Source organism: Macaca fascicularis, chromosome 1 (genome assembly GCF_037993035.2).
Source record: "Macaca fascicularis isolate 582-1 chromosome 1, T2T-MFA8v1.1".
Classification (NCBI taxonomy): domain Eukaryota; kingdom Metazoa; phylum Chordata; class Mammalia; order Primates; family Cercopithecidae; genus Macaca; species Macaca fascicularis.
Window position 1 is genome coordinate 199206294 of NC_088375.1, and position 12865 is coordinate 199219158.

Genomic DNA, 12865 nt, shown 5'->3' on the forward strand with positions numbered 1-12865 from the left:
GCACTTTGGGAGGCTCAGGTGGGCGGATCACGAGGTCAGGAGATTAAGACCATCCTGGCTAACATGGTGAAACCCCATCTCTACTAAAAATACAAAAAATTAGCCAGGCATGGTGGTAGGCGCCTGTAGTCCCCAGCTACTTGGGAGACTGAGGCAGGAGAATGGCGTGAACCCAGGAGGCAGAGCTTGCAGTGATACGAGATCGCGCCACTGCACTCCAGCCTGGGCAACAGCGAGACTCCGTCTCAAAAATAAAAATAATAATAATAATAATTAATTGGATAATGAAGAGTGTGATCATAGGCATTAGGAAGGATAAGAGAAAGAAGAGAACTTTCTGCTGGGCGCAGTGGCTCACGCCTGTAATCCCAGCACTTTGGGAGGCTGAGGCAGGCGGATCATGAGGTCAGGAGATCGAGACCAGCCTGGCTAACATGGTGAAACCCTGTCTCTACTAAAAATACAAAAAATTAGCCGGGTGTGGTGGCATGCGCCTGTAGTCCCAGCTACTTGGGAGGCTGAGGCAGGAGAATCGCTTGAACCCAGGAGGCAGAGGTTGCAGTGAGCCGAATTCGCGCCACTGCACTCCATCTGGGGCGACAGAGCGAGACTCCATCTCAAAAAAAAAAAAAGAACTTTCAAGTGTCACTTAGCTCAGAGTAATAAGCCCTGATTATATAATGCTATCTTAGTACTGTAATTTACCTTTAACTTAATGTTTTGGAACATATAACTTGAGGGGTTTGCCTATGAATTTTATCTGACAGTTTCATCCTCAACTCTTTTTCCTAAACAAATCCACCTTATTTCTGTAATCATGGACTTAAAAGGTGTTTCTCTTTCTTCAGATGAGGATGATTCATGTTCATTGCTAACGAAGGAGAGCAGCCACAATAGCAGCTTTGAGCTGATTGGCTCCACGATTCCATCCTATCAGCCTTGCAACAGACAAACAGGCCGTGGGACCAGTTTTTTCCCTACAGCAGGAGGATTCAGATCTCCTTCCCCTGGGCTATTTCGAGGCAGTTTGGTCAGCTCAGCTTCTAAGGTAAGATGGTAATGGTTTTTCTAATCTCCTCCTCTCTTTGCTTCCCACATTGCTAAATAAAGTTTGTCCCAGCCAACCAACTCCCACCACTTTGGTACTGAGCTTATGTGTGTTCAGTTTAAAAAAATCCACCCCCTTTGTGTATTAAAAACAAGCTTCATCCAGTATTCTTACTTTCTTGGAGGTATTTTTCTTTATGCTTCTCATGGCTGTGTATTGTCCTCCTCAATTGCAGTTTCCTGAGAGTAGCTTAAATATTGCAAATAGCAACTTCTGTTGTTGTCATGACAATGAATGACACTTGTAAAATGTTTTGTTATTGTTTGTTTTTGTTTGGGTGCCAGAGTTCAGGGAAACTGTCTGAGCCTTCACTTCCCATAGAGGATTCCCAGGATCTGTATAACGCCTCCCCAGAGCCTAAGACACTTTTCCTAGGAGCAGGAGACTTCCAGTTCTGTTTAGAAGATGACACTCAGAGCCAACTGTTGGATGCAGATGGGTAGGTAGTTTTGTGTTTCTGTGGGCGGGAATGGTTCTGGGTACTGCTTAATTTTGTTTAAAAATAAGTAAGCTTCTGTCACTCCATCTGTGCTTTCTCTTCTGAGAAAGAGAAGGTGTACAGACCATTAGTATTACATTCTATAAGTTTGAACAAAGTCTGTCCAGAAAATAAACATAAATAGCTCTTGCTAACATTCTGGTCCTTCAATTTCTGTCTTACTTGAAATGCATAGATCTTGTATTGTAAGGTCATCAAATTTCCCTGTATCCATCCTGCTATGTTATTATTGTTGGGTAAGGCTGAGAATTCACAGACTGGTGGCACATTACAGGACATAATGCCAAGCCCTGCTCTAACATCATCTGAAGCTAAAAGTTATCCTTTACACTTTACCTTCTGAGTAACATTTTATTCTTTCACAAAACTTTTCCCTCCCTCTTTAGATTAACACAAGCCTAAAGTTTGAATCTTTTGCTTTCTGATTTGAGATTCAGCTTTTAACTGGTGTTGGAAATGAATTCAGAGGTTTTTCACCCCCTACTTTGCCATTTCTCTGAGGAATTTTTTACACTATTCGTTGTGCTCATTGGCTCTTAGGTTCTTAAATGTTAGAAACCACAGGGATCAGTACCAAGCTTTGAAGACTCGATTGCCATTGGCCAGTATGGATGAGAATGCCATGGATGCCAACATGGATGAGCTGTTGGATTTGTGTACTGGAAAGTTTACATCTCAGACTGAAAAACATCTACCCAGGAAGAGTGACAAGAAAGAGAACATGGAGGAACTTCTGAACCTTTGTTCAGGAAAATTCACTTCTCAGGGTAAATATCCAACAGAGAGCATCAGGCTTACCACACTCAAGTATCAGTGTCCTTGAAAAGAATTCCCTGGGCGGGTGGGGTGGCTCACGCCTGTAATCCTAGAACTTTGGGAGGCTGAGTTGGATGGATCGCTTGAGCTCAGAAGTTTGAGACCAGCCTGGGCAACATGGCAAATCCCCATCTGTACGGAAAAAAAAAAAAAAATTAGCTATGCATGGTGGCACGTGCCTGTGGTCCTAGCTACTTAGGAGGATCTCTTGAGCGTGGGAGGTGAAGGTTGCAGTGAGCCGAGATCACACCACTGCACTCCAGCCTGGGTGGCAGAGACCCTGCCTAAAAATAGAAAAAAAGAAAGAAAGAAAAGAAGCCCCTTAACCTCAGGTGAAAAGTTCACAGAAAACAGGACTGTGATGGAATCTATATAAATTGAATTCACTGCTTAGTGCCCTGACATTTAGAAATTTTACTTTCTTAGAGTGGTAAAGTATCAACTTAAGACTACTTTAGGCCATACACGGTGGCTCATGCCTGTAATCCCAGCACTTTGGGAGGCCAAGGCCAGTGGATTGCCTGAACTCAGGAGTTTGCGACCAGCCTGGGTAGCAAGATGAAACCCTGTCTCTACTAAAATACAAAAAATTATCTGGGCGCGGTGGCCCGTGCCTGTAATCCCAGCTACTTGGGAGGCTGAGACAGAAGAATTGCTTGAACCCCAGAGGCGGAGGTTGCAGTGAGCTGAGATCATGCCACTGCACTCCAGCCTGGGCAACAGAGAGAGACTCTGTCTCAAAAAAAAAAGACTGCTTTAGCTTTGCCCATATGATATATCATTTATGATTAATGTATGTACAAAGTTTAGAACAGTGTCTGATGTATAATAAATTTCACATAAATGTTAACTTACTTCCTGTCCCCTGCCCCCAACGCACACAACTGCTAGACTGAACATAAGCTCTATGAGATCTGGGATAGTGGTTTGTTCATTACTGTATCCCTGGTGGCCTGGCACATATGGCACATAGTAAGCACTAAATAAGGATTTGTTGAATGAATAGATGGTAGGTTCTTCTTGGCAAGCTTACCTTAGAACTGTATCGAGCTGGCATGACTTTAGATGGCTGGGAAAAGAGTATAAAGCTATCATTCCTTGGTGACACATTTTTTCCTTGTTGTGATGTAGATGCCTCCACTCCGGCCTCATCAGAGTTAAATAAGCAGGAGAAGGAGAGCAGCATGGGTGATCCAATGGAAGAAGCACTTGCTCTTTGCTCAGGCTCTTTTCCAACAGACAAGTAAGTCTCAGATTGCTGGGAACTTGGGAAGGCCTGGCCTTTTGATAAAATCAAAATAACTGATCATCTTAAGGGCTTTGCACCTTTTCTGAGAATCTTGCAGTGGATTCGAGTCTCATATATGCCTAGTAAGCAAATTATAATGCTTTGGTGGAGAACAGGGTAAAAAAGGCAAGAATATGAAAGATATTTAATATCATTAATAGGGAAATGCCAATTAAAACCACAGTGAGACACCCATTAAGATGACTTTAATCAAAAAACCTAAAGAGTGTTAGTGAGAATGTGGAGAAATTGGTAACCTTGTGTACTATTGGTGAGAATGTAAAATAGTGCAGCTGCTAGGGAAAGTATGATGGCTTCTCAAAAATTAAAAATAGAGGCCAGGTGCGGTGGATCACCTGAGGTCAGGAGTTTGAGACCAGCCTGACCAACATGGTGAAACCCTGTCTCTACTAAATACAAAAAATTAGCTGGGCATGGTGGCACATGCCTGTAATCCCAGCTACTTGGGAGGCTGAAGCAAGAGAATTGCTAGAACCCGGGAGGCGGAGGTTGTAGTGAGCCAAGGTCATGCCATTGCACTCCAACCTAGATAATAAGAGCAAAACTGTGTCTCAAAATAAATAAATAAATAAATAAAATAAAAATAGAATGACCATATGATCCAGCAATTTCACTTCTTAGTCTATACCCCAAAAAAGTGAAAGCAGGACTTGAACAGATATTTGCACCCCCATGTTCAAAGCAGCATTATTCACAGTAAGTAGTCAAAACATGAAAGCAACCTATGTTTATTGACAGATGAATCGGTAAACAAAATGCGGTATATATATATGCAATGGAATATTCAACCTTAAAATGGAAATGCTGGCTGGGCATGGTGGCTCACACCTGTAATCCCAACACTTTGGGAGGCTGAGGTGGGTGTATCACTTGAGCTTAGGAGTTTGAGAGCAGCCTGGATAATATGGCAAAACCCCATCCCTATAACATGATTGTGCCACTGCACTCTGGGCATCAGAGCAAGACCCTGTCTCAAAAAAAAAGGAAGTTCTGACACTTGCTACAACATGGATGAACCTTAGGATGTTATACTAAAAGAAATAAGCCAGTCACCAAAAGACAAATACTGTATGAGTCCACTTACTCATGAGGTACTTAGAGCAGTCAAATACATAGAGACAGAAGGTAGAATGGTGGTTGCCACAGACTGAGGGTGTGGGGAAATGGAGAGTTTAATGGGTATACAGTTTTAGTTTTGCAAGCCGAAAAGAGTTCTGGAGATTGCTTAACAATATGAATGTACTTAATACTACTGAACCATAGAAAGATCGTTAAAAAGGCAAATTTTATATTATGTGTATTTTACTACAATTGAAAATTAAAAAAATTTTCTTCCTGTTTCTTGAAGAGATTTTTGGTGATAATAGAAGTTTTAAATTTGGCCAGATGAGGTGTCTCATACCTAGAATCCCAGTACTTTGGGAGCCCAAGGCGAGCAGATTGTTTGAGCCCAGAATTCAAGACGAACCTGAGCAACATGGTGAAATCTATCTCTACAGAAAATACAAAAATTAGCTGAGCATGGTGGCTTTGTACCTCTAGTCCCAGCTACTCAGGAGGCTGATGTGGGAGGATCACTTGAGCCCCGGAGGTGGAGGTTACAGTGAACTGAGATGGTGCCACTGTACTCCAGGTGGTGTAAGAGACCAAGACTGTCTCAGAGAAAAAAAAAAAAAAATTACACAAAATTTTTTAAAATTCCTAACTTGGCTGACTACTTGTAGTTTGCTTTCAACAACTTATTTATTGATTCATTGATTTACATTTTAGGGAAGAGGAAGACGAGGAGGAGGAATTTGGAGACTTCCGGCTCATCTCAAATGATAATGAGTTTGATACTGATGAGGTGAGTATGAAGGGAACAAAGTAATCATAACTGAACTCCATGTATTGCTGCCCTCAAGTGTTTTTTTCCCCTCAGTTCTTGAGAATTCTAAATTTGGCATCTTATCAGAAACAATTTCGTAGAATGAGGTGTTTGGGCAGATGTTTATAAATCCTTTTTTCATGGAGGACACATTTTATTCTGCTTAATTTGGATATGATTCTGATTTTGTAGGATGAACACAGTGACTCTGGTAATGAAGACCTGGCACTGGAAGACCATGAAGATGATGATGAAGAAGAACTCCTGAATCGATCTGAGAAGTTGAAAAGGCAAATGTAGGTGTTATTAATATGTCCATTCCTTCAGGTGTATTTAAAAGTTGGTCACTAGGCCAGGCATGGTGGCTTGCGCCTGTAATCCCAGCACTTTGGGAGGCTGAGGCAGGCGGATCACCTGAGGTCAGCAGTTCAAGACCAGCCTGGCCAACATGGTGAAACCCTGTCTCTACTAAAAAATATAAAAATTAGCAAGATGTGATGGCAGGCGCCTGTAGTCCCAGCTACTCGGGAAGCTGAGGCAGAGAGAATTGCTTGAACCCAGGAGGCGGAGGTTGCAGTGAGCCGAGATTGCACCACTGCATTTCAGCCTGGGTGACAGAGCAAGACTCTGTCTCAAAAAAAAAAAAAAAAAAAATAGTTGATCCCTTAATATGTCCTGTGTGCTAATAACTGTGCTTTACAGTCATTAACATATTATCTTATGCTGGGTGCAGTGGCTCAGGCCTGTAATCCCAGAACTTTGGGAGGCCAAGGCAGGCGTATCACTTGAGGTCAGGAGTTTGAGACCAGCATGACCAACATGGTGAAACCCTCTCTACTAAAAATACAAAATACAAAATAAAATACAAAAATTAGCCAGGTATGGTTCCAGGCGCCTGTAGTGCCAGCTACTTGGGAGGCTGAGGCAGGAGAATTGCTTGAATCCGGGAGGCGGAGGTTACAGTGAGCTAAGATTGCCCCATTGCACTCCAGCCTGGGTAATACAGCAAGACTCCATCTCAAAAAAAAAAAAAATTATGAGTGAGTACTATTCTCCTCATTTTACAGTTGAAGGAACTGAGCCTCAGAAAGACTGAATTTACCCAAGATCACATAGCTAGAAGGTAGCAGAGCCTGGATTCAACTTAGATTAGGTAAAATCTCCCCTAACAGTCAAGTTAATAGTTTGCCACATTTTTTTTTTTTTGAGACGGAGTCTTGCTCTGTTGCCCAGGCTGGAGCGCAGTGGCGCGATCTCCACTCACTGCAAGCTTCGCCTCCCAGGTTCACACCATTCTCCTGCCTCAGCCTCCTACATAGTTGGGACTACAGGTGCCCGCCACCGCGCCCGGCTAATTTTTGTATTTTTAGTAGAGACGGGGTTTCACCGTGTTAGCCAGGATGGTCTCGATCTCCTGACCTCGTGATCCGCCCGTCTCGGCCTCCCAAAGTGCTGGGATTACAGGCGTGAGCCACCGCGCCCGGCCAGTTTGACACTTTTTAACTTAAATCCTCCTGCCTAAGCTTCCCAAGTAGCTGGGACTACAGGCATGTGCCACCACACCTGGCTAATTCTTTTTACTTTTTGTAGAGATGGGGCCTTGCTTTGTTCCCAGGCTGGTCTTAAACTCCTGGCCTCAAGTGATCCTCCTGCCTCAGCTTCCCAAAGTCTGGGATTACAGGCATGAGCCACCAGGCCCAGCCTTTTTTTTTTGAGACGGAGTCTTGCTCTCCAGGCTGGAGAGCAGTGGCATGATCTCGGCTCACTGCAACCTCAGCTTCCTGGGTTCAAGTGATTCTCCTGCCTCAGCCTCCCGAGTAGCTGAGCCTATAGGTGCGTGCCACCACACCCAGCTAATTTTTGTATATTTAGTAGAGACGGGGTTTCACTATGTTGGTCAGGATGGTCTCGATCTCTTTACCTCACAATCTGCCCGCCTTGGCCTCCCAAAGTGCTGGGATTACAGGCGTGAGCCACCCCACCCAGCCGGCCCAGCTTATTTTTTTGATATGTTGTTCTGGTCATGAAAGTAAAATATTTATTTTAGGATATTTAAAAGAATACAAACCAGGTGCGGTAGCCCACGCCTATAATCTCAGCACTTTGGGAAGCTGAGGCAGGTGGATCACCTGAGGTCAAGAGTTCGAGACCAGCCTGGCCCACATGGCGAGAACCCATTTCTACTAAAAATACAAAATTAGCCAAGCGTGGTGGCCAGGGCCTGTAATCCCAGGAGGCAAGGCTGGAGAATCGCTTGAACTGGGAGTTGGAGGGTGCAGTGAACTGATATTGTGCCATTGCATTCCAGCCTGGGCGACGAGAGAAACTCCATTCCCTCCCAACCCCCCCAAAAAAAAGAATACAGAGAGATATAAATAAAAAGTTATCCATGTCCACCATCCAGGATATAAATGAAAGTTAGTTCCTCTTAATCTTTTTTATGCATATATTTTTATATAGTTGAGATTTGTACAGTCTTTTTATGTGTATAATTTTGCATTTTTTTCTAATTAGCATATCCAGAAACATTTTCCTATGATGTTAAAAAGTTTTATAAAGACAATTCTTATAGGTATTTAATATTATATTATATGTGAATGATTTGGAATTCACATATAGGACATCATATTGATCCCTATTAGATTTATATGGTTGCTTTTATCCCATAATTTCATTCTGTTAAGATTCACTTTGGGTTCTAATTTGTCACCTGTCAAATTAACTCTCATACAGCTTTAGGTCATCCATAGATTTTTCTAAGGTAGTTGTTCTTATCTGCAGAGCTCTTTGTTCAAATAAAATCTTTTAAAGAATAACAGATGAAAGTTGAACTGTTCAAAGACAGTAAGTGGGAAGTTTGGGAAACTTAGTGACTAGTGGCCCCTGAAGGAATTTTCCAGGAACCCTAGGATTTAGAACAACTTAGCTTTAAGAAAATACAGTGTAGGCTGGGCGTGGTGGCTCACGCCTATAATCCCAGCACTTTGGAAGGCTGAGGCGGACAGATCACCTGAGGTCAGGAGTTCAGGACCACCCTGGCCGACATGGTGAAACCCTGTCTCTACTAAAAAAACAAAAATTTGGCCGGGCGCGGTGGCTCAAGCCTGTAATCCCAGCACTTTGGGAGGCTGAGACGGGCGGATCAGGAGGTCAGGAGATCGAGACCATCCTGGCTAACACGGTGAAACCCCGTCTCTACTAAAAAATACAAAAAACTAGCCAGGCGAGGTGGCGAGCGCCTGTAGTCCCAGCTACTCGGGAGGCTGAGGCAGGAGAATGGCGGGAACCCAGGAGGCGGAGCTTGCAGTGAGCTGAGATCCGGCCACAGCACTCCAGCCTGGGCAACAGAGCGAGACTCTGTCTCAAAAAAAAACAAAAAAACAAAAAACAAAAATTAGCCAGGCATGGTGGCACGCACCTGTAATCCCAGCTACTTGGGAGGTTGAGGCATGAGAATCGCTTGAACCCAGGAGGTGGAGGTTGCAGTGAGTCGAGATGGCGTCTCTGCACTCCAGCCTGGGCGACAGAGCAAGACTTCATCTCAAAAAAAAAAAAAAAAAAAAAAACAGTATAGGTCTTTGATAAAAATCAGTTTTTAGAAAGCCACCAAACTTCTGCCATTTTGGACCACATGGGACCAAGATGACTTTGAATCCAGGGTGACAACAGATTTGTTCTCAGGGGGAGCTGAAGTCAAAAGAAGTAACTAGTAGTCGTTTTGATTACCAGGAGCTCTGAGCCTCAGTCTTCCTTCTGATGTGGGGATCAAGATTTGTTAGGCTGTAAGAAGGTCCCAGTTTATTACCTTTCTACACCACACCATCTCTAGTTTGTCTCGTAAAGCTAGTGTGCTCAAATGCAAAACAAAATAGTTTGAACCTTCCAGCAGGTATTCTAATACATGTAGAAGAGATTAAGGGTTTTCTGGCTTTCAAATCACCCAATCTAAGTTGAATCCAGGCTTTGCTACCTTCTAGCTATGTGACCTTGGGTAAATTTAATCTTTCAAAGGCTCAATTCCCTCAACTGTAAAATGAAGAGAATAATAGTATCCATTCCTAAGATAATATGTTAATGCCTGTAAAGCACAGTTATTAGCACACAAGACATATTAAGTGATCAACTTTTAAATACAGATGCTCCACATCTTACAATGGGCTATATCCTGATTAATCCATCCTAAGTTGAAAATGCACTTTCAGCTTATCTAGCTGTAACTCCATCGTAAATTGAGAAGCATACTAAGTGCATATCACATTCACGTCATCGTAAAGTTGAAAAATCATCAAGTCAAACCATCATAAGTAGGACACTATTACCAAAAAAATTTAAATATTATCAAATGTATTATGTTTATTATTATTAGAAGTGGCTCTGTGTTCTGCTTTTCTCTGCTTCCATATTCTGTGAGTATATTCATTGTTGCATTTTCTAATCCTCAAAATTGCTTTCTAGGAGGTTGAAGAAATACCTGGAGGATGAGGCAGAGGTGTCAGGAAGTGATGTGGGAAGTGAAGATGAGTATGATGGGGAAGAAATTGATGAATATGAAGAGGATGTAATTGATGAAGTACTTCCTTCTGATGAGGAACTACAGAGTCAAATCAAGAAAATACACATGTCAGTATCCCAACAAGCCCTTCTGAGTAATAGGGTACATCTTAAGACAAGCCCTATAACCAGCCAGAATGGTCCTTGTTTTGAGCACCCTATTTCTTCTGTTGCAGGAAAACTATGTTGGATGATGATAAGCGACAGCTACGTTTATACCAAGAGAGATACCTTGCTGATGGGGATCTGCACAGCGATGGTCCTGGGCGAATGAGAAAGTTTCGATGGAAAAACATAGGTATCCTGGTTGTTGTCTTTAAAAGCAATCAGTTATGGGCCGGGTGTGGTGGCTCACGCCTGTAATCCCAACACTTTGGGAGGCAGAGGTGGGCAGATCACAAGGTCAGGAGTTCAAGACCAGCCTGAAAAACATGGCGAAACCCCATCTCTACTAAAAGTAACAAAAATTAGCCAGACGTGATGGCATGCACCTGTAATCCCAGCTACTCAGGAGGCTGAGGCAGGAGAATTGCGTGAACCTGGGAGACAGAGGTTGCAGTGAGTGGAGATCACACCATTGCACTCCAGCCTGGGTGACAGAGCGAGACTCCATCTCAAAAAAAAAAAAAAAAAAAAAAAGGCAAACAGTTATAATTCACATTTGTCCAGTTTCAGATGGCAAATGGCAAGCAAAACTGTAACAGGCTATGTGAAGACCTAGTTGTAACTGTTGTTTTCTGTTAGAGGATGGGAAAAGTTTACATCATTATGTAGTAAATGATAAGGGTTTATTTTTTGTCTGTCCAAGCACCCTCTCCTGTGAGGACTGCCGAATGCTGATTACCTTCACTCTTTGTTTAGATGATGCCTCCCAGATGGACTTGTTCCACAGAGACTCTGATGATGATCAGACTGAAGAACAGCTTGATGAGTCAGAAGCCAGGTGGAGGAAGGAGCGAATTGAACGAGAGCAGTGGCTTCGGGACATGGTAGGAGTTCATCTACTCTGACCCTAGTTTATGAGACTGTCACTTAGCTTGTCATGATAGTTTCAAAATCTTAGGCAACATATTGCTATCTTTTTTAATCCTCGAGCTATCTTTTGTGTTTTGAGAAGGCTATACCATGGACAGTTCTCTTCGTGTTTGTCTAAGATTAATTTTTTTTGTCTAAAGCAGCAAAGCCTGCAAAAAGGAAAACAAATATCCCAGGAACTCTAGATTCACAATCCAGGCCATACTATTTAGGAAGGCTATAGACTTTTTTTAATGCTGTATAATTTTTTTTTCAGGCACAGCAGGGGAAAATTACAGCTGAAGAAGAAGAAGAAATTGGGGAGGACAGTCAGTTTATGATACTGGCCAAGAAAGTTACAGCCAAAGCACTGCAGAAGAATGGTGAGCTCTTGTTTCTCCTTAGGGTCTAGCCCCCCGGATTGTTAGTGGTAGAGCTTTGGAGGTGACTCTAACCTTCAGGAGCTATTGCAGCTTAATCATAAGCTTGTGTCTAATACTGTCTTAAAGAGGTTTCTCAGAGGTGGTGGGAGACCGTGTACTTAGACCTTAGACTATTGGGCAGTAGAGACTGTATTTGTGAGTATATGTGGCTGGTTTTACTTTATGTTCTAAGGCTCAGAGTAGTTAATTCTGGCTTTCTCTATTTAGTTGCCCAGGATTGTATACCCAAGTGTTAGAGGTGGGATTTGAATCCAGGAATATTTAACTCCAAAAAGCTCTTCACTATTCCATACACTTACCACTTTTGTTTTTCTTAAATGATTACTGTTCAACTTAGTTGTGTCTCTTCTTGGAGCCAATTATTAGAGTTTCAAAGTCACCATTATATAGAACAGAGTTCCCATGGCTTTAGCATATTGATTTAGTTATAAGATTTCTTAACTTGTTTAGAGTTAAAAGTAATTCTAATCAGCTTTTCCCAGAATAGGCCTCTCTGTCTTTTCTTTCCAGCCAGTCGCCCTATGGTTATTCAGGAATCAAAGTCTTTGCTCAGAAATCCTTTTGAAGCCATCAGACCGGGAAGTGCTCAACAGGTTGGTTGGGAACCTTATTAATCTGACATCATAGTCTACAGGTTATAAACGCCCAGGTCCAGCTTAGGGAATAGCCTCTGTCATTAGAAGAAGGAGGTGGCTGCAGGGAAAGAGTTAATGTCAAAGAGTCTGCTATTTCTTTTCTATTTGAATAGGGTAGGAATATGTACCCTCAATATCTAGGGGGAAGCAGGGAGGGAAAGACTTTTCATTCTTTAGTTGGCACTTGGGATTTGATACCAGATGACTCTTCTTTCCTCAGGTGAAGACAGGCTCACTGCTAAACCAGCCCAAAGCTGTGCTTCAGAAACTGGCTGCTCTCTCTGACCGTAACCCCAGTGCTCCTCGAAATTCAAGAAACTTTGTCTTTCATACACTTTCTCCTGTCAAGGCTGAGGCGGCAAAGGAATCGTCTAAGTCTCAGGTATGGAATTTGAGAACTAATATGGTGGCTTCCCAAACCAGAATTTATTTATTTATTTACATTTAAAAACAAAAATTCTGGCTTAACCTCTTTATGCTGCAATGTTGAAATTTTGCACTCCCCGATAAGGTACAAGAGAATTGCTACCCCTAGTAGGTAATCAACTTTTAAACTTGCCTAGAAAGTTTATCTTTCTTTTTTTCTGTTGTTAATCATCCACAATTTATGAGTTGCTTGAGAG

At 42.5% G+C, this 12865-nt stretch overlaps 1 protein-coding gene across 3 annotated transcripts in view; it reads left to right on the plus strand.

Moving 5' to 3' along the window:
• Window positions 1-12865, plus strand: part of CLSPN (claspin) — a 37819-nt gene that overhangs the window by 22582 nt on the left and 2372 nt on the right. For all 3 annotated transcript variants that reach the window (XM_005543992.5, XM_015438487.4, XM_074012426.1), the window contains exons 13-24: window positions 849-1048; window positions 1393-1547; window positions 2148-2374; window positions 3555-3666; window positions 5503-5578; window positions 5792-5895; window positions 10055-10219; window positions 10327-10448; window positions 11012-11139; window positions 11442-11547; window positions 12118-12200; window positions 12463-12624. In XM_005543992.5, coding sequence (XP_005544049.3) covers window positions 849-1048; window positions 1393-1547; window positions 2148-2374; window positions 3555-3666; window positions 5503-5578; window positions 5792-5895; window positions 10055-10219; window positions 10327-10448; window positions 11012-11139; window positions 11442-11547; window positions 12118-12200; window positions 12463-12624 — 1640 coding nt within the window. The remainder of the gene's footprint in view (window positions 1-848; window positions 1049-1392; window positions 1548-2147; window positions 2375-3554; window positions 3667-5502; window positions 5579-5791; window positions 5896-10054; window positions 10220-10326; window positions 10449-11011; window positions 11140-11441; window positions 11548-12117; window positions 12201-12462; window positions 12625-12865) is intronic.